Below are 24645 nucleotides of genomic sequence, written 5' to 3'. Positions count from 1 at the left end.
GGAATTTAGGAAAGACATGTTGAAGAACACCCAACAACTCCACCCTCCTCCCCAAACCCAAACAACACCTGAAGCATCTTAAGTAAATCAGTTAAAAATCCTCTACCACAAAATTTCAAAATTTCAGTATTGTTTGTAATATTAGGGACCCAAGATTGAAAACATTATCTTCATCAAATGCTTATTTTAATCAAATAGGGAATTTAGAAAATGGAAACAATTTCCCCAAGAAACAATTTTTTTCTCTCCAATTTCAGAACAGATGTTAATGAAAGTAATTGACCAACTCTTCTCACTAGAAATCACAAAATTAAGGGTTTGTTTTTTTTTTTTTTCACAAAGAATAGAGCTCTAAAATATTTAGGACTCCCTCTCCTCTGAGGCCCTAAAGCTTTAGCTCGTTGGAGTAAAATCGATGCAGTGGGAAAGTATTCTTGCTGTGGTTTAACACAGCTGGTTACAGAAATGCACTCCTGAATTCTGCAAAGGAGATTACAATGCACTTTGTAGATCTTTACTCCTTACTCTTGCTTCAGTTGCCAGACTGGACTGCCGAAAGCAAAGACATAAACTTCTGTACCTCTCCTGCCTGCCCGGTACTCTGGGGGAAGCTCACTGTGGTTGTGAGGCAAGGCAGAGTTTGAAGGTTGTACTTTGTCCTCGCTTATTATCCGAAGAAAGATAGATTTGAATAATTTAGCATCCATGAGTTGAACTCTAGTCTACTGCCTGTGCTGAAAGTGAGGGTTGAAGTAGGTTAGTGCTGGACATCCCCAAATCACTTCTGAGGATCTTGTCAGAGTTGTAAGCTTGACAAACAGCTTGCTTTAATACAGGATTTCATCCAGATTTAAAATGCGACATTTTTCAGAAGGGAAAGAAAAAGTTATTAAAACAGCATTTGATACAACATCCAGAGTCTGGAGCACAGCTAACCCAGAGAACATTCTTCCTCACCAGCTAAGCATGCTTTGTGAGCCCAAACTGACTCCTAACAAGTAAATGGAACATGCATCATTATATAATATACAATATTATCCCCTTTCTTTATTCACGCTGTCTTCACACAGAGTACCATTTTATGTGTATTCCTTACTATCTATTCAAAATAGACAGTAACATACAAGAACTGTGATACAATTTTCTTTATTAAAAATAATTTACAACATTGGTAACATTGTATGCACAATTTTCATCAATTGAACTTAAGATATATCTATACAATACTTACTGAATTTAAAACTTAGACTGTTCTGTTGGCTTTAAACAGCAGACAATGATTTGCATTTGCTTAAATAGGATTAATATACATAGCTTCTTGTCCTTATACTTAGGTGTAAAATGTATAAACATCAACACTATCCCAAAACTTTGTAGTTTGGGATGGGGAGGAAGAGGGAAGCAAGAAGAGAAAACATTTACAAAAATTTTAACAAGATTCTCCCCACAAATCCAAATGGAGAGAGGTCTAGGTTAAATACATCTAACACAGAGTCACTTCTCAAACAGGTACACGTCCTCCTATGCTTTAGTATACCAAAGAGAGCTCTAACTGAATGTTTGGTGTGTGAGCACAGAAATCCTGACTGTCCCATGGCCTGCCCCTGCCAGAGGGTTCCTGCCACTCCTGCCCACCTATGGCTCTCAGGGTCCCAGCAGCGTGCCCAGAGTTAAATGTCTTCATTGACTGCTGGGCTCCCGAGCTGCACCCTGGACGGGGGAGAGGAACAGGGCTGTTCTCACGGGTCACGAGCCAGGTGTTCCCCTGCACTGAGCCGACGGCACATGGACAGTGCTGTCCCACACAGCACCCCCACCCCTCAGGGGTAGGAGTCAGCCTGCACACCTCAGAAATGCCAGACTTGAGCTTGCTGAGAGCTCAACCTGCTGCAGCAACAACAGGAGCCTCCAGCTGAGCAGCCCCTATGCCCAAGCATAGCTCAGAACTTCTCTCTCGTGGACTACAAGACACATCAGCGTAGCAGAATTAAAGCAACTGCTAAGGTCATGAAGCCTCCATGTCTCTAAAAAGAACTGACTTGCTTTACTGGTGGCAACTTGCAGATAACTCACATGCCTTGAAATTGCACTTCACCTCATCAGCCTGCCTTGACGTGGCCTGGATCCCTGTGTCCTGAAGCATGGAGAAAGGGCAGGTGGCTGTGTTTCCTTCAAGCATTAGTAATAGGCATGGAGTTGTATATAGGCATGGAGTTGCAGTTGCACCATCTGCATGAGGCACTATTATGTACCAGCACTAAATTCCCATTTGCTCCCCAGTAGCATTTCCTTGAACTAAATCAAGAATATACATTTGAGCTGGGACAAAATAGTATTACACATAGTTGTACAAGAAGTAGGATCTGCCCAGTCACTCTGGATAGAATTAATGGAAATGTACCACAGAACAGGAACCCGTTCAGCATTCAATAGAATATAATATTCAAAACCGCATTGATTTATCCCCCTTAGAAATGGCAGGAGTCACCGCAATGCTTTTCATCTCACCTAAAAGAAAATCACATCAAACTAGAGAAATATGAAAACAGATTATACAGAACTTCAAACTTCAGTGAACTTTGTCTACCAAAACAGAAAAATAAGTATCAAATTTATGTCAATCAAATTAGCTTGGCTTTTGAACTGTCAAAAAATTAACACACTGTATTGATATAATTATGCAAGAGGTTTGGGGTATTTTGGGTTCAGGGCTTTTTTTAAAGGAATGTCAAACCTACTATTTAAAGATTTGAATAGTTCATCTGTTAGTTCACAAGTCAACTATTTCAGTGTCTGGTTATAAAAGTACATGTAAATAAAGCTAATATAGTCCTCTTGAATGTTTTGATATTTAAGACATTTATCAACAACAAAAATCCCTAAAGCAAAATCTTGACAATTTAAAGGCAAATATTGCAGTTTTGTTCTCTAGAAGAAATTAAATTCTACACAAACTGTAAATGGAGTTATGAAGCTTTTCAAGACAGGAGCACAGGAAGAGCCTGCTGGAGTTGCAGACTCACTTGCACAGCTCAGACAGCACCTAAGCTCTGTGAAGTGGGAACACAAGCCACGCTGCAGCAACTCTGCATCTCCTGCCAATATGAGCTATGGAACAGGGGCTTTACCCTCAGTGTGCTGACAATTCCAGCCAGCTGGAATTGTGCCATGAAAGACAGGTTTGTTCAGTGCTCCAGGCTCCTCCTCAGAAGGGGATGCTCTGTAAGAGCTGGGAGCTGCCAGCACGTCAGAAAGCACTCAAAGGCAGTGTGGCCACCTGGCTCTTCGACATCTGACACGTGTAATGTATTAGACAGGTTGTATTTAAAGCAGAGTAATTTAAACAGCCCTAGCAAATGTTTTAAAAGGCTTTAAAGGTTAAAACATTACAAGGAGATACACTGATGATATTGCAGAGAGCACAATAAAAACAGACAGCACAAATGACAAAGTGCATCCCTCGAAGCAGATGTGACAAACTTTAATGGAAGGGCAAGAAGAAACATGGCTTAACCTGCATGAATGAAACAACTGGGAGATTTGTTTTTAAATGCAGAAATGTTTTCCATATTTCTAAGCACCCAGAATTTCACATATTTCATAGCTTGAGCAGTTTAAATCTGGATCCAGAGGAAATATAATCCCATAAAGGTGAGGAAGTCAACATCTGTGATACAAGATACCATGGGCCTCATGTGGACTGCTTTTTGTTCACCCATAACCTAAAGAAATGGAAAACTCTGTACCTTTTTTAAGCTCTGGTTGAGGAAAAAAAAAAAAATCTGTTTGGCCTTTAAGATTCCATGCCATCTGCCACTCTGAAACCAACAAACAGCAGTATACAGACTTACAGGTGCAAAAAATGAGTGGAAACAACTACAGAAAATCTTCTTACATAATAATCCTCAGCACAATCGGTTTTGATTTCGCATAGTTTATTTACAAAATGGTCTGATAAAACATCCCCTCCATACTTACAGCTCTCTTGTCACAATACACATGTTGATTTTAGCAATGTTCAATAGCACCATTAGAATATTATTTAAAATCAGAAAGGATCTCGTTGCAGTTACAATGATTCACAATCTTTACATCCATGGACGAAGTAACTTGGAGCACACTAGGACTGTTTGCAGTTCCACAGTACAGATTCCTGGGTACACACAAGGCATTTGCTGAGTTACCAGTTATGCAGGGTACCCAGAGAGTCAGTAGCTACTATAAGAATCTTCGAGCCACAAAGTTTAGACTTCCACCATTCTTGTATAAAGTTATCTCCACATTGTTTTCAAACAAGGCAACCACGCTGAATACTTTTCCAGTGCTTGTCTTCAAAAGAAAAAAAAAAAAAAAAGAAACCAATTAAGCTTTGCTTGTTTGCTTTCACTTCCCCTTGCTTATTTCTCAGTCAACATTCTAACCCCAAGTTTTGTTGAACACAAGCAAATTCAGCCCTCTGATGTGCATGTACAGCCCCAAGCCTGCTGGTGCCAGACGGAAGGAAAGCTTACTGTGGTGCAATTTAGATGCAGCTGGGAGCATGCCAGGGGCCTGTTGGTAACCAAAGAACACCAGGTCCCTAAGATGGCACCAATTGTGTTATGGGCTTGTTTACAGAGCACGTGTATATGTACTTTGGGAAACTCCAACAGCCATGACAAACTTCTCTCGTGACTATAAGCTTATCTTCCAAGAGACTGAAGTTCTATCTTTTCTTGCTTTGCTTCCTATCATCAGAATTAAGGATTTTTTTCCTCTGCATCAGAATATTCAACAGAGAAATTAAAAATATTGCAAAGATACCTTAATATCCAATGTCATTCTGGGCGACAGGTCTGGAGGGAACAATATAGAAAATTGCTCTCTGCCAGTGAGTCCCAAAGTACTTGGATTTTCCCCAGGACAAAACTGAAGTGGAGCGATGCCAATTCCAATCAGCTGACTCCTATGAACCTTCTCATAGCTCTCAGCTAGGACAGCTTTAACACCCTGGAAAAATACAAGCAGAGTGAAACACTGAAGTAACCTTCAAACACAGATTATGTCCATCTTGCAATTGAAACTCAACCGAGAGAGTGCTTTGCACAGAGTCCTTTAAGTACCCTGGTAACATCATTAGTCCCAGCTAGATGGAGGCCAACAAGCCAGAGCAGGCCCATGCAGTGTAAAATGGAGTTTGTTACAGACAGTGAACATGCTGGGGTCAATAGGACATTAATCAATGTCTGACTTGGAATATATTCTCAATATCAGTAGAAATTAGCCTCCAACAAAGATTCTGAACACCTCATGGAGGCCAAACAGAGGTTTAACATAGACAAATGCCTGATTTGTCTCAAAGTCTGGCATCCAAGACAGTAAAATACATAATGAGGAAATTCAGATCTATCCTGACTAGTGGTTCTCTCCCATGAAGATTCTTAACAAAGAAATTACACAATGCATTTTTAGGTATTTCCAGAAAAAACAAAACCACCCCTAAACCCAAACAAACCAGCAGTACCAGTAACAAAGGCCCTTTTGCAGCCCAGTCTCTTGAGCTACCAAGTCCATACTTCTTTCCTGCTAGAATAATTACAGGAATGCCTTCCTTCTGGTACAGCTCTGCTGCTTCAAACACATCTAGCTGTGGAATGACAAAATGACACACTTTGAGTGAGTTCTAAACCTGCACTCCCCATTCCAGAGTAGCTGTGCAAACAAATATATTCCTACCGTTTGTCCAGATGGGAAGTGAATTGTTTTAGGAGCTGGTTTTCCTATGAACTTATTCAGAAGCTTGATATTTGCAAAGGTACCTCTTGTCATCACAGCATCATTACCTCTTCGAGCCCCATAAGAATTGAATTCACGAGGTGTGAGTCTGAAATAAAAAAAAATTGAAAGAAATTGGTTAAAGATGATCTGATTTAAAGGAATATTATGATTTTTTCTTATAATTATTGCAGCATATCTAAGTCTTCAGTGGAAGATGTAAAGAACTGCACCTCCAACAAATGTAATTATCACAAATCATGAACAATGTGCAAATCACTGCTAGGTTATTCATGAGGAAAGCCGCAGTTTTAAACTAATTTTTAAAATTTTTTTTATTTAGTGCTGCAAGCAGTGTGGTACTTACAGAAGCATTATGAGGAGACTGCTCTAGGAAACAACCTACCTTACTAATCCTCTTACCATTACCAGCATATTTATTAACACTGATTAAGTATTTTGCTTTTCCACATGTAGTCTCCCCTTTCTGCAGACAGACATTTCTAGAGAAGGCGGCAATGCTGATCCATTATTCAGCAGTGCTCACCCTTTGCTGGTCAGGTACTTGGCAGCAGCACTGCTCCTTGCAATGCTCCCGGCAGGAGAAATGTGATCCGTGGTGACAGAGTCCCCCAGGAACAGCAACACGTGGGCATTCTCAACTGCCTGTGGTGGAACTGCTTCTTTGGCCTGACAGGGTGGGGGGAAACAACAACAGAAGGGAACAAAAGGAACAGTAAACATTTTCTTCCAGGAACTAGAGACATAAAACATATCTGCAGTATAAGAAGGCCCCTGGATGGATAGACCCCACTCATTCCAGAGACACAAATATTTAAAAGACTGAGAAATACGAGTGATAATTAAATTCTTTAGTTCAACATTGAAGCTTTGCTGTAATAGCTAATCCTTTACTTAAATGCAATGCATATAATCTGGTGAATAGATCCACTCTACTTACAAGTTTATCAAAAAAAGAAGGACATCTAATATAAGTAGATTTTAAATCCCAGGGAAATAAAGTTGATTCTGGTGCTTCCAGTAAATTCCATCGCTTGTTTCCTTTCTAGAAGAAACAAAATTTATCAAAAAGAAGTTAGTTTGTTTTATTTTTACACTCAAAAACAAATGACATACTGGTGATTTTATTAATTACTATTATTTAGTAAATAATTTTCTATTACACATATTACAAATTACATCACCGGGTATTACTTAGGAATACAAGTACCCATCTCAGTTATGCCCTCCATTACTATAACAAATAAATGGCAAACCAATCACATTCAACTGCAAGATATCACAAAGCTACAATGAAATGCAACCTTTAAATTATGTAGAACAGACCACTCTTACCTCCATCTTTTCTTTCAATTCCTTAAACATGGATGATATCACACGCTCCTCCTCCACTGTGTGAAGTTCTTGTCGGGTGGGCCAAATATCTCGTAAGTAAATACTTTTGCCATTAAAGCCAATGCCTGAGTAAGATTTTAAACACAACAGTAGTTTGGAAGAATAAACTATTAGACTTGAGATTTGTATTGGAATACAGACATGTATATTTTCAGGCCTGCAGAGATGGTACCAGATAGACAAAGAATTTGATCAGTTAAGTGAAAGCTTTGCTTTAGCCATGAGCAAACCAAATATAGCTGTGCTTTCTCTCCAAATGTATTGACTCTGGGTGCTGAAACCACGTGCAGCAATCTGTGCCCATGTGCACCAGCTGCAGAAACAGAAGCTGTAGGAAAACACTCACCCAAGGGCTCCGTGTCAAAGTCTATCTGCACAGTGCCCGCGATGGCGTAGGCCACGACCAGCGGAGGGGACGCCAGGTAGTTGGCACGGACACAGTCACACAGGCGGCCCTCAAAGTTCTTCGTGCCAGACAATACCCCACAGGCAATGATATCACCCTGAAAGGTAGACCCAGACATACTGGTCCAGCAGTTTGGAGTACTTCAACAGCTTATGCTATTTCTATTGACTAAGTCTGATGTCCTTTTAGCATTGCACTTCAAATATTTATTCTAACACAAAAACAGGCACAAAAAAAAGCATTTTGCTCCCTCTCACTACACATCTCACTTTCTCTTTTGACCCTCTGATGTGCTCTCCTCTTACTTCATTCAACTCCTCTCCTGCCATTTATTTTTCTTCTGCTTCAGAAGAGAAAAAAGCTGTAGCTGTTTAGACAGTGCTGGTTAAAATTATTCAAGCACATAGCTCTTCAAAACCCTCCTCTTCATTTATCATACAAAATCTACACATTGCATCCTCTGCAAGATTAGATCATATGAATTTATCTTGTAATTTATAACTGTGTTCTACAAATACCACTTATTACATTTATTTTACACAGCAATCAATTGGCATGGTCTCCCTCCAACAAGCAAATAGCCAACAATACCATGTTAAATCCAAACCAAAATGAAGTGTATTTTGCATGGATGACTGTATTTCTGAATTAGTTAACTGAGTGAGAAATACATTTCTGTGTTCAACAAGCCAGCCAGAACTTTACCTGTTTTATTGCATTCCTGATGGCTTCTGGCAAAGGGGCCATGTTTCCAACACAGGTGGAACACCCATAACCAACAACCTCAAACCTGAATGGGAAAAACCAATCAGGTCACACATGGTCATGAGCCATTTATTAACATTAACTGCTTTTTATGTTATTAACAATCCCTACGATTTTTTTTGTCTCTTGATAGTTAAGACTTTTTAGAAAATGAAGAACAGACACTACATGCCACTGATGTAAACCACACTGGTTCAATATTCTGTAACAGTGCCCAGATGTAAACACCTGGGCACTGTTACAGAATATTGAACATATTCTGTTACTGCTACAGAGCAACAAAACTAAACAACCCTTGACAGAAGCAATGATAAGAGAAGACAAATACAGACTGTCCTGACAAATTTGCATCCAGCTTCCACTTTAGGAATACATCATCAATACATCCTGTCCTGCAAGTCACCTAAAATGAAGTAATTTGTGACTGGAAAACCAGCTCTGATGTATTAGAGCTACATATCAGAAATTTTGAAGTGGAAATACAATGAAGCAGAATAATTTTAAGTCAGCAAATAAGCGAAACAACGATCTATTAAGTTAGGAATTAGCCAACCCTAAATGAACAGTAATCCTATTTATCAGCCTGTACAACCTCCGTATGCATCACTTGCCCAGACTCACCCCAAGCCAGGCCTTACCCAAGCTTGCTGAGGTATGGCAATACTCCACTGGAACTGAGGTAATGTGTAACCATGCCACTGCCAGGTGATAAACTTGTTCTGATGTAGGGCTTCACCATGAGGCCAGCCTCAACAGCTTTTTTGGCCAGCAGTCCTACCAAACAAAAAGGAAAAAAGGACACAGATTTTGATTTGTATATCCCTTCATAGGACATCTGTATGCTTCTACCTTAGTTAAATCAAGCATAAAAACCCCCAGAGGATTAGACAACTTTCAGTTTATTAAACTATTCAAGCAATCACAGGCCTGAAGGAAGTTTCTTAATGCATAACAATACCATGCAGAATTTTATTCCCATTCCTGGAAGGTAGACACCCATTTTACTTTCTCTAAGACAATTTTCTTTACCATGTTCTAGCTCATAGTGCCAATCCATTCAGCCTCCAGAGACAGGCCACACAGCCCTAAGGGGAAGCTCACCTTGGCCACAGAGGATCTTAAAAAGAAGAGAGCAAGGTCTGACAGATGAGCTGTTCCAGCAAAATCATCTGCAGCTTGCGAAGGTGTGGCAGATACCCCTGAAGCAATAACAGAACAACTGCTCAGCAATACAGAGTTTCTGTGCTGGCTGTGGCATGACAGCTCATGAAGGATGAGGACAAGCTGGAAGCTAAAGCCCACCTCCTGCATCAGCTATGCCGCTGTGCACTGACAGGAGCCCTAGGAGCCCTAGAACTGCTTACTTGCTGTTATACTACCAAGTGTATAGATTTTATAATTGCTCTCCTTAATACTGCTTTATGGGACCAACTTAGATTGTATTATGGAAAAGCAACTCTCCCTATATATCCCAGCCAGAACCTACAAGCTAAGGCTACAAGTCTGCAGTTTCAAACCTGTAAAGAGAACCTACAAAAGTGAAGGTGAGGGCTGTGAAGCATGGGAGCACCATTAAAATGCTGAGCTATCTGGTCCCAACATACCTGCAGCAAGCATGACAGATGGATTGCAATTGTTTGTACAGCTGATGACTGCAGCAATGACAACGCAGCCGTGGGACAGCTTGTATTCATTTCCTTCATACTGAACAGGCACAATGTCATTCTGCTTCTCAGCTGCAATCTGAAACCCTTTAACACCAGACTGAGTGACAAAAATACATGTTAGCAATTGTTACAGTACCGAAAGGATGACAATACAGCAAGACCAAGTGAACACTGGTTTTGAAATAATACTCAGCTGTGCCACTAGGAACCCTTACATAATTTTAAAAGCAGCCCTCTGTCTGTGCACAGGTCTCAGCCTTCTTCCTTCACAAGTTTTAACTTTGCAACAGTTGTGAACAAGTGCCAGTCTTTGTGTGGCTGTTCCACAACTCACTTCCTTGTATACATGGAAGAACATCCCCTCAAGAATACATGTCTAATCTACATGATACATGTTCCTGAATTAGAAGCATGTCCACGATTTTAATTGCAAGAGGGTGGTAACTAAACCAGAGTAGGTCCATTAGCATTTTCCACACTCACCTGAGTGCTCTTCAGCACTCAGACATCCTCCAGAGGTCTCTTTCAACCTCGCCCTTTGTCTTCCACCATCAGCTATGATCTCCAGCACAACTGAACCACAGTACCACAGGCCTCATTATAAGCTGTTTCTAATACTGCTGTAAGTCTTGAGCATTAATGATAAATGAAATGAAAATGAAAGTACATTCCTATATTAGTTGCACTCTTCAGATTCCCATGGATACCCCTAACCAAAACCAGTACCTTCAGAGTAAAAACTTCACTCTATGAAGACAAATTAAACTGTAAAGAAAAATCATTTGCTAATGCAAGAACTCTGAACATTCAGCTACAAATCTTGGCTGTCTTTCTGCATCTTCTTTAAGGTGTGATAAGAATTTAGGGTAAATTCTATTACAGAAATTAATAGTATAAAAGTGCTTAAAAAAGGATGAAAATGTGAAAATGTTTGCTAAGCTCACACTATGGACTACGTAAAGTTCCTTCTCCCAAGCAATCCAAACTGTGAAGTTAAGGACTTTGGGAAACTCATGTTCCTGCTAAACACACCTATGATTTACTCTTGGGATGCCTGTCAAGCAAGAACAGAACACCCTGAACAAGCAGTTGTGTAGCAATAAGGAGGGCTCAGTAGGTATGCAAGGAATAGGTAATACATTTATTCATGTGAATGATAGGAAATACCTTTTGAAGCAAGCATCAGCAATACAAACCTTTTCATTTAAGCAGGCTTGGAAGTCACTTTTCATGTTATTAACAGCCACTCTATCTTGGGATCTCTTGGGGCCACTGACATATGGAATTATAGAACTGAGACTAACTTGCACTACCTAAGAAACCAAGAAACAGAAAGTGCAAGCATTACCAACCCCAGCCCAGCAGCTCATGGAATATATTCCCGAGACACCCAGGAACTCTTGTTCCAAATTTAAGTGTTCTCAGATGTTTAGAACTCTGGGATTCCATTTTCAACACTTCTCACTCGAGAGGCTATTCCTCTTATTCCAAATGTTTTAATATTATCTGTAACTTTTCAACCATTCACAGTCCTTGGGATGACTGGAATTCAGTATCTGTATTGACATAATGTTACCGTGCTTCCCTTCTTATCCCCAACCCCTCTACATTTTACAAACTCTGCTTTCTCAAAACTCTGAGTTAATAAAAACAACATGAAAGCAATGAAAGTTACAGTAGGAGACAAGACTGTGAAATCATCTGTAATTATTTACAAGAATCAAATAAACAACTACTTTCAAGCATACCTGGGAATACTGAGGCTCTCTGGAAGAACCCTCATCATTTCGAAATAACTTCACAGCTTTAAGATATGCTTCTGTGACTTCAAGCTTGGCCTTATCAAAACCTAAGGAAGTCACGTCAAACATGAGAAAGTCACATTAAAGACATAAATAAAATAAATCACACAACTTACAGACACTCAGATTGTTTTAAGTGTAATATTGAAAGTACTTTTTTTCACCACTTCCATATCCCAACTTCTATCCAGGAACGACACACAAAACATTTATAAATTATGACAGTTTTTTCTAAATTATCCCAACTTTTCTTCTTATGTCGAACAAAATAAGCTATTCCAGCTCTAGCATAAGTCTTACTAAATTGACAGTTGTGTCCCTGAAGTCCATAAGGCTTTTCTGTGTTAGGGCTTCACTGTCTAATACAGACCCTGTGCTTAGCTGACAATAGGCAGTATAGCTGGCTACTCTTCCAAACCCATTTATTTGCCTTGTACTGATCAGACAAAAATGTTTGCTATTGAAAGCATTTAACTCTTATTTGAAAGTGACAGGTCTCAGTCTCACTCATGAATGAGCTTTTTTTGGCATCTGTCACTCTGTGGTTTTCTGTTTGCAGTAACTTGATAAGGAGCTGACATCCTCCTTGCTTAGCTTGAGATGCCAGCGAAATCATGCATTTCAAAAGGAAACATAAACCACTGGGAAAAATCAGAGACATGTTCAGATTTGTTCTGCAGTTTCACTTATTAATAATAATAATTTTAAATTTTGATTTTGCAGGTGGTTATCGGATTAATTTCAAATCAAGAAGAATTACATTCCATACATATTTCAAAATAAGTGAAAACTTCCTTAATATTTTTATAGGCTTATATATGCTTCCAAAAACCAGGACTCTGGATGTTGAAAAGCAGTACCATGTTGGTAAATCAGGCATTAGACAAATGGACCAGACTGAGCACAAACCTCAAGCACAAGTCTAATTACATGTTAAATCCACACCAGAATTCAGCAGAAAAGCACCACATAGCAATTAAGGAGTTTTAAGCAAAAACTCTATAGTTCTTATACTGGGTTTTTCTGCAGAGCAAAAAACATATATTACCAGAACTGAAAACCACAATTACAATGAATCCTTTCTTTAGTTTAATATTTACCTGCATGCTTTAAGTGCTTCAATGTCACATTATCAACAGGGAAAAAACTCAGAATAGCACCATATTCAGGACACATATTTGCTATTGTGGTTCGGTCTGCTACGGACAGCTGGGAAACACCACTCCCAAAAAACTCAACAAATTTTCCAGCGACATCAGCTTGTCTAAGATGCTGTTGGAAAGAACACACAATACCTGGTATACGAAGAGGTACAGTGCGAGCTGTGTTTGTTACAATTCACAAGTCATGAGCATTTAAAACAAAAAGTTGAAGCCCTAAAGCCAATGTTTGGAAAAAAAAAATTATAAAATTATAGTGAATTATTTTTAGTTAAAGAGGGTCTGTAAGCAAACCACTATAGAGGGGAAAGAAAAAAACCCACTACTTCAAAGGACTAGCAAATAAAAATGGTTAGAGATTATTAGTACCTTTCTATGCTGCCACGATTGAAGGCATACTAAAAACACTCCCCTCATATAATTAATTTCTCAAGCAACACTAGAAGTACTTGCATTAATCTCTCTGTTTGAAAAGGCATTGAACTTGTACCTTTGTAATGCTGAGAACGATGTCTATGGATGTGGCAAAGGGGCTGACTGTGCCTGTCAGCTCACAGCCCACCACCTCAGGCAGGGTGAGGGTGAGCGGCATTCCCAGCATCACCGCTTCCGTCTCAATGCCCCCGACGCCTGCAGGAAGAGTGGGACATGGCTTGTCACTCCTTCACCAACCTATACTCTGTGTGTTCAGCTCCGAAAAAATAATAAACCCCTTTATATTAAGCCTAAAGACTCGTGACAATAAACGTATTGTTGCTTTTCTCCCACAAATGAAGGGCATCACTCCATTTCCAAAAAGGACACAGCAAGAAATTTAGAAGTTCCATTAAATATTTGCACATCAAAAATAAAATCAAGCAAGACTATTGCTCAAGTTAGACATCACAGTCAACTAGAAAATATTTTATATCTAAAACTAATCTTCTGTGAGAAAAAAAAACTTCCACACAAAATTCTGCTGTACAAACAGCACCTATCTGAATATCAGCTAGTTTTTGTTTGTTTTCTCTTTAAATTACAAGGGATTAATTACATTTCTCAATGGAAAGAAATGTTATTCAAGATAACTTGTAGACAAAAAAGATTCAGAACAATAATTCAAGACAGTCTGTTATGCTTGAGATACAAACAACCAACGGGAAGAAATATTTTTTAGTGAAGCTTTGGTTGCCTTTCCAAGAGCAATGAAGTTCTGAGCATACTTACCCCAGCCCAAGATACCCAAGCCATTTACCATGGTTGTGTGCGAGTCTGTGCCAACCACGCTATCGGGATGCAGGAAATCTTTCACATCAAAAACCACGCGGGACAAATATTCCAAATTCACTTGATGCGCCATTCCAATCTCAGGTGGAATTATGGAAATATTCTCAAAAACTTTTGAACTCCACTGTAATTTTTCCAAAAGGAGAATAAAAGAGTTGCATTTTTTTCAAAGCTACATTCAATCCTCAGAACATAACTAAAAGGACAAATGAACACACAATAAGAGGAGTCCTTGCTATTTATCCAAGTGGCTTTTGTCCCTTTGTCAAACAGAGGCCTTAGATACATTCTTAATCATCAACAAAACCTTTAACTGAATTCCTCCGAAGGCTGAATCAGTCATTCATGCCCCTTTCAAAAGCAGGGCTGCAGAAATCTCTTACCTTCCAGTTCACACAACTGATTACAAGCCCGCCTAAGACTGGTAATCAGACAACAGAACCACTGCAAGCTCAGGATGGTATATTTAATAGATTTGACACAGAAACTTGTAACAAGATTCAGCTTAGCCATTTCCTTCCTTAGTAATGTAAAAGCTAATTTGCAACTTTCAGAAAGAAACCTCTAGTCTACATCCATGAAAAGATCATTGCAGTGAATTCCTAAACCACATCAAAACAGAGGATAAGGATCAAACAGAAATGTTGCAGAGCCCTGCCTGGCAGCAGAGAAGCTGATGTTCACCACAGGACTTCCACTGCTCTGTTTAAGAGCAGCCATATCTGAACACTGGTCTCCACTCAACACTTCCAACTTCATGAACTTTTGTTAACACAGTTGTGGATAAATGACCCCTTCAGCCAGAAACTCACTGTGACCTAAGGCACTGAGCTCATGAAAGGCATCAAAAACACCAGTGCTTCATAAATCCCCACTGACAAGAACCAAATCAGAGTAAACTGTTTCAAGTTAGAAAGTCAATTTTCTTCTCTTGTTTAAATTCAGATTTGAAAACTTGACATTTCCAAATGATTACATTTAATTTATCATCTAAACCTGAATACTGGTGGACAAATGACTCTTAAAAAAGCCCAAACCACAAAGGCTGCAGGTACACAGACATACCTTAAAAAATTGAAGCCTCTCTCTATTTCTGCCAAATTCCATCTCTTGATTTTTCAATACTGTCTCAGGCCTAGGAAGAAAACAAGTTCACAAGTACTGTCATAATTTATTTTAAATTACAAAAAAACAATTTTTAGTTTGTTTGATTAAAGACTTATTTAAGCCTGCAGGAATCTTTGAAGAAGTTTATTAGAACAAAGATAATTGCTTCCCTGCAGCAAGCTTTCTGTAAACAATGAGAAATAGCTGATTGCATATGTGCTGTGTCTAAGAACCTGTTTATTCTAGGTATGATTTGCCTAAAGTATGTGATCTCACAAATACTTTGAGAGATCTATTCCAAGCATGTACTACAATACACAGAAGCTTTTGTTCCCTCTCAGTTAACTCACAGGCCTGCACATCTCAAAACTCCATACATTAAACCAAGATGTTCATTAGTTCAATTGTAGCTATCCTCCATTTTAATACTTCCCTCCAAGCCACAAGTTTTTCTTCACAAGTACTCATCACTACAGTCTCATAAAATGAACTATATTTTCTTTGTATATGTTATTTATTAAGATACTGATACTTGTTCTAACAGAGTACTCCATAATTTAAAAGGAATAACCTCTGCTTTGAGCAGCTGAACAAGGAAGGGAACACACTTGCTATATACCAGGAAGGAAGTCCTCAATTCTTAGAAGTGTATTTCACTTTGAAGTTATGACCCTTCCCTTTCTTTTCTGCAGCAGGTCAGCAGCTCTCCTGCTTCACCAAGCCCTGAGGGACAGTAAGCGTTCACCCTGCAGCTTCATAAATACCACTGCTGGTGTGCTGTCAGAACATTCATGCTGCTGAAAACGTCACTCCTGCATTCCTACACCCGCACTGAGCAGGAACATTTCCACATCCATAACGCTACCACAGCATTCCACACAATATCACTGCAGGATCTGATCAGTTCTTTAATTGTACACCTGTTCAGCGCAGGCAGATAGGGATCTCAACAATCCATCAGACAAAGAGGCAGCAGCTGAAGGAGGACAATTACGCATAATTGGCGTAGACGGAACAGTGTGCAACGCCCTGTTAACTGACACAGAAATCTGGGAGAGGCACAGACATGAGGCTCCTCTGGGCTACTACACAGGCAGGATATTTACTGAATTTCAATTCAGTGATAGATCGACTGTGAGATCCTGTACAGGCTGGAGGATGATGTATAACCTAGTTCTTAGCTCTTTAAGAGCAAGAGACTTCTGAAGAGTTATTACAAAAATCTATGAGTTACTTTTAGAAAGAAATTAATGCTTCATTGAGTTACTCAATCAGGCTTGCTTTGTAACAGACTGCGAATTACTCCTGTGCTTAGATGTTGTTGTAAAGAAATGACAGCAGTAGCAATATTTCATTTAAAAGTCACACCCATGAGCCGATAGGTGGCCATCTGCAGAATGTTCAGTGAAGCTCTTCTTGTAAAAAGCGAAATTTGCAGACTAATTCTTGTCTGCTACATCCAACCTACTTCTAGATACTGAAACAACTTTTCTGTGGCATGGGTGAAAACTACAGAAGGATGTTTAAAAAAAAAAAAAAATCCGATTTCTCCGAGCTGTCACAGGCAGCTCCACAACACAAAGGCAAAAGGCAATTTAGCAAAGGAGCTTTCTTACTCAGGCACAGGCTGCAGGTGGAAGGGGCAGAGGATGGGGGTGTTCTCAATCTGCGCAGAGAAGGGTCCCGAGCTGCGGCCGGCCTCGCCTGCACTGCACGAGCCCTGGCAGCTGCTGTGGCCCCGGCATGGGGGCGGCTTCCGCAGCGGCGGCTTCAGCGGGGACAGCCGCGCCAGTGGCTTCTGCTCGCCCCCACCAGGGTTGGGAGCGTTCTGGATTGCACTGCAACATCAAACACAGCATTCATTGAGGCACTGGCAATATGCTTCTTCATGCACACACCCCGCACCCTCCCACCTCCGTTTGTATTTTCTGCAATCCCTTCAACAGCTTATAAAATAGTATCTGAAAAAAGAGAGTTATTTTATTACAATCCTGTTGCAAAGTAAACTATCGCAGGATAAACTTAGTTAAGTCATGTCGTGTGATAAGAAGTGAACAGAACTGGATTAGTCTGAAAGATTAAAACCAAGCAACTCCTTCCATTTCTTCACAACAGACCAGAAATCTTTCTAAACAGCATTGCAAAGGCTGAACTCAGAGTTTTAAACTTGGAAGATGTGGGTAGAGTCTCATACAAATGGTAGACTGAACTTAGTGCTGCACATGTTCTATTAAAACCACAGAGGAATGACTGCAGGCAAAGCTTTCTCAAGGAAACAAACATAACCTGATCATAATTAGGCTTTTGATACAAATTCTTGAAGGCACAGAGAAATTGTATACACTATTCAAGCCAGTCAGAAGTAAGACAGAAGACCCAGGATTTTTTAAAAAAATGAAGTCCATATAGCACACTACCTTCTGTTGGTGCAACATTCAGTCTCTGCAGGAGAGCAAAGAAAGCTTATTGTGAAAAACTACTAACTTTCACCTCTCTCCGTAATTATTAAAATCATAAAACTGCAATTAAAGCCACTGCTTTCTTCTGCCTCAGTAACACAGCCAGATCCTTACTTATCCCAAGTGCAGGGCATTGCCTGGCCTCAGTAGACACCTTGTCTAAATCCCACCACAGCCCACCAGGATGTAACCCATAGATGGGAGCCCTCTACAAAAGCAGCACAAACCACCCTGCAGCAGAGGGTTTCTTATCACAGACCAGCAGCTGCTGAGCCCCACAGCTTTCCAAAGGAACGCTCCAGAGGCCGGATTTATCGTTACAAAGCAGCATGCGAAGACCTCTTGCCAACACTTGGTCTGCCTGATAATTTTAGGCTGTCCTAATTGCAAAGGAATCAGCTGTCCCTCTGGACCCAGGCATGGACAGAGCACAGAACTGACACAACACATATGCAGGACAACAGATCATCTACAGTTTTTGCTCTTCTGATACTCAGCAAACTGAAATCCTGTGAGTATTTGGAAGGTTGACAGAAATGACTCACACATCCATAACCTCTAACCACAGGCTTTTCCCCCATGAACTTTTAACATTTCCAAAGAGCCCGAGCAGTTTATGCAATTCTGCATGCGTTTTGGAAGGCTCCACAATCGAGAGGCAGGGGAGAAAGTGAAGGGAAGCTGCATTATTTCAGTATTTACTTCAGCAAACACTAAAAAAAGCTCCAAGTTTTTCCTCCTGTGCAGTACTTATGTTTCTAGCTAAGGCAGCCCCAGGCTGTATTCATCACATCACTGCCTGTCAGACAAAGAAAACCATGCTGGTAGCTCTCCAGTTCCCTTACTTTTCCAGACTTCTCCAAGTATACTTCTCTCTCTGAAAATATCCACAGCCTCATTTATGTGGTGTTAAAGCAAAGCCCATAAAAACCCAGACTAGTCACAAGCCATGGGCTGCAATGACAGTCTTTCAAAATGCCCAGTAGAACTGCAGGCCCCTTCTCTGGAGTTGTGACAAGGCACCCATGTTTGGAAACAAAGTTCTGTTTAACTTGAACAATACATTCAGAGTAAAACTAAACAGCAAACGCCCCCTGCCTCATTCTCTTGATACACATTATTTTCTGGAAACCATGCCAGATGCTGTTATTTCAGCAAAATCTTGTCCAGAATTTGGATTATCAGTCAGCTTCACCCATAAGGCCTCACAAACATTCTTTCTCTCCCTCAAGACTGCTTATCCATTTTTATCCAGCACTTTTTCATATACCACCACATCTTGTTTTAGGGATCCACATATGGGAAATGATTTGATGGGATAGTAACAAGACCTAAATGAATCCACACTTCAGTGCCAGACAAAAATGCATTGCTTGTAAAAATAAAATTACAAAAAATTACGTTACCATTTGCTGAAATCAATCTGCAGAGAATGGTCAACAGTGAGATCAGTTGGGCAGGCAGGATTGACTTTCACTGGATCTCCTCCAGCATTTCTCACAGCTTCCCTCATGGCAGCAAAATCCACCATTGCTGGAATTCCACTGACAAGACAGAAAAACAAAACAGTAAAACATCATGAGACATTAACTCACTGAAATGCACAAACATTTTTCATTTTATCCAAGTCTGGAAGCAGCTATATCCTATTTCAAAAAATACACCTCTTATTCTCTAAATTGTAAAGGACTTGAGCCATTTTAAAAGTCACTTGAGTTGGTACACCCTCTCAATGAGCAACAGTGTGTCTGAAGGCAACATACCAAACAAGAACATGGGACCATCTCAAAGACAACCACACTTCTCTTGTGTCTTGCTTTGCTTCTCAAGTGTGATGGCACTTCAGTACAGAAGGGATCGTTAGATACTCCTTACCTTTACAACAGGACCTTGCTATGCAAGTAAAGCTCATGCTATTCATTTAACACCTCAGCATGTATCATTTGTCTAACAGCTATTTCTGAAGCTTGTATCATTTCACAATATGTTATTGCTGTACAAAACAGACAGAGGCAATGTTTACAGAACACAGCAGTACATAAATCTTATTGACTTTGCCTGCTAAGCAAATATTACCTCATTTTTATTATCAGCATAATTCCTTTTTTAAATTATGTCACTTCTTAATAAACAGAGTCAGCAAGACAGCTTAAATGGAATATTTGCAAACTGCTGAAGGAGTGCCCTTTTAGCTATGCCATAGTCGAATCACTAAGAAAGTTCAACATCCTAAGAAGCTGCTTTTTACATATATGTATTATGCATATATATACATATATGTATTTCTATATATGTATTATGCATGGATTCAACTAGATTATTCATTGTGGAGTAAGCAATATCTAATCTTCAATTATCTCAAGGAAGAACTCTCAGTGACAGTATGAACTATCAACCATCTGGCTACAGCCAAAACATCACCACTTCCCTTTGTATTCTGGCTCTTATACTGCAAAGTGCTCCTTGCAGGCCAGCAGTTTCAGCCTCACCAACCTACCTCAAAGTCAGAGTACCCTACAAACAACTCCTACCCTTGCACCATATGGAATAATCATGAGAAATCTACTGCACAGCAGAGGCAGCGCACAGGTTTCTACCTGGGTATCAAGAGGGGAAGTGTGATTTATTCTCACACCAAAGAATTCAACACAAATTCACTGAGCTCGCTCAGGCTCTTTTGGGGGTTTTGCACACACCCACACACTTACGTGAAGTCTTGAAGAACAACTCTGGCAGGACAGAAGGGCACTTCAACATGGTTCTGTTTTATTTTCCAGTCCAAGATGTTCATAGCATCCGTTTCTTTCACTAAGAAGCCATCACAATTACGGACACTGGACTCAAACAACACTCGGATGGAGTAAGGCAGAGTATCTGGGGTGAGGCAAGGGACAGACCCCATGAGCGCAGCACATGCAGCTTACACAGTTTTTTAAATTTACAAAAAGTTACAATCTCACATTTCTGAGGAATGCAGGTTTTTTTTCTAGGGTTTAGATAGATGAGAGCTTCAGGAGCCTGCTTTTCCAGTTGCCTTTGGGTTTGATCTTCCCTACACAATATGGAACAGAGCTGCAAAATGTACACATGGATGCGTGATCCTATGGGATTTTAATGGGAGATCCTAATTGCTTGTGCACACTGTTCAGACAGTGATAGTTCATGAGGTATACTAGGCTGGCAGGGGAGAGATGCAAGGAATATGGACCTGGGATTATTGACCAGAGCAGGACAAAAGCAACAAGTACTGGAATACGGAAAACCATTTTAACTGCAAATTTTGCCATTCCATAACTCAAGATACCAAGTCAAAGCAATCAATGCCAGAATATTATTTTCAATAAATAGTGATACAAAGACCAGAAATTATTCTGCCATGCACCCCTATTAAAATTAACCCACTCCCTAAAATATAAAGAACATTTCATTAAATATAGTTTAAGTTAGTTTGCTACTGATATGAATCAAGGTAAAGACAAGCAGCAGTTTCCTTCACAGAAAAACAGGGGAAATGGAAATGAAAATTAAATAAGAGGGAAGAGAAAAAACCCCCCAATGTCCCTATTCACTACAAACAAAACAAAATAACCACTAAAGAAAAAAAATTAAGATTGATTGACATTTCTCCCTCAAATCCCACTATTTTCAGCATAATTCAAGCAGGCAGTTAGCTTCGTAAGAACAGTGAGAAATCCTAAGGAAAGTTAGGGAAGGAAGGTGAAATAATTAAGTTCTGGCTTTAATAAAAAAATAAATTTAGTGGTCTCAGCCTAATCCAATTGTTTGTTCACAAACTACTAATATAGAACTTACTGACTCTGTTTTCACTGTGTCTTTGAGATAATATCCACTATTGTCTAATTAGACAAGTCACTATTTTGAGTTTAAGATTTGAATAAATTTGAGTATAAAGATGTCATCCAAAAGGTCTCATGAACCTTCATGCCACCACTCTCTTGATTTAAAAGCCAGATTCCCAGAGAAGAACTTGTTTGCTTTCTTGTGGGTTAAAAATCTCACTGCCCCAGGGGCTATTCAGCACCAGCTCTGTAGAAGCAGCTGCTTCTTTCCATGAGGCACCAGCAGGTCCTATCTGCAACACAGAGCAGTGTGGGGCTTCCAGGGTACAGGACAGCTCCAGCCATGAGATGACACCCGGCACAGGGCCCTTGGGAGGCGCTGGGACTGCCGTGCCGGGCGCACTGGAGCTGCAGGCATTGCTGGCTGGCTCGCCCCAGGGCACGGCAGATCTGACCGGGCCTCCCGGCCCACGGGACCTCGCAGCAGCGCAGGAAGGGACACGGGCACTGGGCACGAGGGAAAAGCAGCACGGATGGGCACAGTATCATGGGAGGCAGTGGGATCTCTGTCCTCCCAGACTGGCACAGCTTAATCATGGAAGATTCCCCATATGAGCTCCAGCTCCAGCAAGAGCCTGGTCTAAATCTCCACATGTCCTCTCTGCCCTAAATCCTTTTGAGCTCTTCTCATTTTCCCCGTAAGTCTTAAAACACTAGAAAACTGGTAACTAAACCAATTAACATTTACATTAGTAATCTGATTAATATCAACTGGCAATTAATGTCAAATTACAGCCAGACAGGTAAAACTCAAAAACTGTTCCAGCAACAAATGCAGTGAGCAATTCCAGATGCTCAATTTGTTACCAGTGCTGTCCCATGTCTAGATGTTATTTAGTATTTTGCTACCTTGAAGTTAACATGAGGCTTCCAGCTTCTGCACAGAAGTTTCTATTGGAAGACAAAGACCCTCTTAGCACAGTCTGTTTAGACTCCTGACAGTATGTGCAGGAATACCCATTGCTACTGCAAGGTTTATGGCACATTTCATCAGAAAGTTGTATATTATTTCCACTCCTGTCATGAGGCTTTCCACAAAACTGCTGTAGAACTGCCTGGTTTTGTTACTAGCACAGCACTGCTTCTTCCTGGACCAAGCCCTGTTTCCTCCATGTGTGCTTATCTGAAAGACTGACTTTGTTACTACAAACAGGGAAAAACTGCAAGAGCACACAGCTGTACCCCCCCTCTCTATTCTCTTTAAACAACATGGAATTAATAATTGTATTCAAATATGGGCTTAAAGTGAAATATCCACTGATTATTTTTTTTTTAATTCAAGAAGCATAACACAAATTCTGTGAATACAGAAGATTCAAACCTTGCAAAACTGGAAAAAAAATAGCCCATATAAGTAGTTCAGTTTAACATGAAGACAAAGGGCGATAATAACGCCAGCATGCTTTGATTACCTGCAAGACTAAAGCCTGTTCCAGCTGGCACTGAGCAAAGCTCCCTCCCCGTGTGGACTCCCCTCCCACCACACGTGCAACACTGTGAAAAGCACTTGGACACAGACCTGATGAAGGTCTCACTGGCACAGACAGCCATTGCATACTAATGACAAGCTGAGATTAAGCAACAACCTCACCCTGCAGCAGGAGCCATGTTCTGGCAAACAGTCACCCACTATGTGAGGCTGCTGAAACTACAACACCATGAAGCTGTACAGAACTACAGAAAAAGCTGCATTTATTTTTGAAGCATTAGAGTTCTTTGTCACTTCATTTTTTTTTCCCCCCAAAAGTGAGTAATTCTTCTGATTTGGAATACTGTTGAAAACTGCAGAAAGACCTGCACTTTCTCCCTTAGTAAATAAGACCTACAAGTATTACCCCTGCAAACTCCATAAAGCACTAAGAAATCGGGATATAATCAGCTTCCAAACACACCCATTAGAAATTCCCAACTGCATCTGCTGCCACCGCAGGGCACCAGCGGCGCAGCTTGCCGCTGGTACCACCCCGGGTACCCCGGAGAGCATCGTACCGTACTTGGCGCCTCCGAGCTTCGACACATTGTAAAACTTTTTCTCTGGGTGGCTTTGCAAAGCTTCAATGGCGGGCTGGTAAGGGCTTCCTGCGGGACGAAACAACCAGAGTTACAGCCACAAAACAACGGGTGGTTTCAGCGCTGACTGAGGATTCACAAAAAGAGATTTTACTTCTCATTCTGCCAGAAATAACGTTTCTCTAGACTGTAATTAGAAGCAACACGGAAAGGTTTCTAAACGGATTGAGACACCTCGTGATGTAGATGTGTGACTAAGGTGAATTTTAAAAGCAGCACTGATAGTAGGTACATACAGGTCAGTGCAGGTCGTCAGCACAGCCTGAACACACCTGACCTTTGTTGTCTCAGTTTGCCATCTACACACAGGATCAGACACCTCACCAGCGCAGATAAGAGACACGGGTTTTAATACAGCAGGAAGCACACAGCAGTGACTGCCAAGCCAACGTCAAGGGAACCAGACACGAAAATAAAGCTCGTAGCAGCCATTAGGTGCTCGGAGTAAATAACCCCCGGGAGAGAGCAGACAGCGAGGCGGGGACGGGGCCGCTGTCCCCCGCAGGGACTCCCTGGCCTGGTACAGCGCCGTTCGGTGGCAAGGCGATGTCCCGGGCCGCAGTGTGGCGGCGGGCGGGGGCGTGGGCCGTCCCCGCAGTGACCGACCTGCTCTGGGAGGGTCCATCGCCGGCGACCATGTCAGCGCGAGGGAGCGGGCCGGGGGGCGCCGGCGGGCCGGCCGCTCTCGCGAGACTGCGCCCGGCGCCCCACCCCGCGGCCGCAGCACGCCCCTCTCTCGCGAGACTATGCGCCCTGCTCAGGAGGAAAGGGCACGAGATCGCGCGAGGCTCGGCGGAGAGGGCGGAAGTAGCCGGGAGCGGGCAGCCGCTGCTCTCGCGATAGCAGTGACGAGCGCGCGGGCGGAGCTGCCGGCCGGGCCGCGCCGGGGCGGGACCGTGAGGGGGCGGGCGGG

At 41.1% G+C, this 24645-nt stretch overlaps 1 protein-coding gene across 1 annotated transcript; it reads right to left on the bottom strand.

Moving 5' to 3' along the window:
• Positions 1-1130: 1130 nt before the first annotated feature.
• On the bottom strand, positions 1131-24480 carry IREB2 (iron responsive element binding protein 2). The gene is made up of 22 exons (XM_030280960.4): positions 24339-24480; positions 23652-23741; positions 20511-20676; positions 19209-19346; positions 16960-17181; positions 15302-15371; positions 14177-14360; positions 13461-13600; positions 12911-13082; positions 11757-11857; positions 11205-11321; positions 9946-10105; positions 8980-9115; positions 8282-8366; positions 7517-7673; positions 7111-7235; positions 6716-6820; positions 6302-6444; positions 5716-5863; positions 5504-5626; positions 4804-4989; positions 1131-4329 (listed from the first exon to the last, which is right to left on the bottom strand). Exons 1-22 carry the CDS (start codon positions 24355-24357, stop codon positions 4219-4221), a joined length of 2898 nt encoding a protein of 965 aa, XP_030136820.2. The 5' UTR covers positions 24358-24480; the 3' UTR covers positions 1131-4218.
• Between the last annotated feature and the right edge of the window lie 165 nt (positions 24481-24645).

Source organism: Taeniopygia guttata, chromosome 10 (genome assembly GCF_048771995.1).
Source record: "Taeniopygia guttata chromosome 10, bTaeGut7.mat, whole genome shotgun sequence".
NCBI classification, from domain to species: Eukaryota; Metazoa; Chordata; class Aves; order Passeriformes; family Estrildidae; genus Taeniopygia; species Taeniopygia guttata.
Note: the sequence above shows the minus strand (reverse complement) of the source record. Positions and strands in the feature narration are given on the sequence as shown.

Excerpts from the sequence above, each read along its gene's own strand:
- IREB2 (XM_030280960.4), bottom strand. Across the intron at positions 11,322-11,756 it reads GAGAGCCTCAGTATTCCCAG|GTAGTGCAAGTTAGTCTCAG; the intron begins GTATGCTTGAAA and ends TTGGTTTCTTAG. Across the intron at positions 9,116-9,945 it reads ATCTGTCATGCTTGCTGCAG|GACTGCTGGCCAAAAAAGCT; the intron begins GTATGTTGGGAC and ends TTTGTTTGGTAG.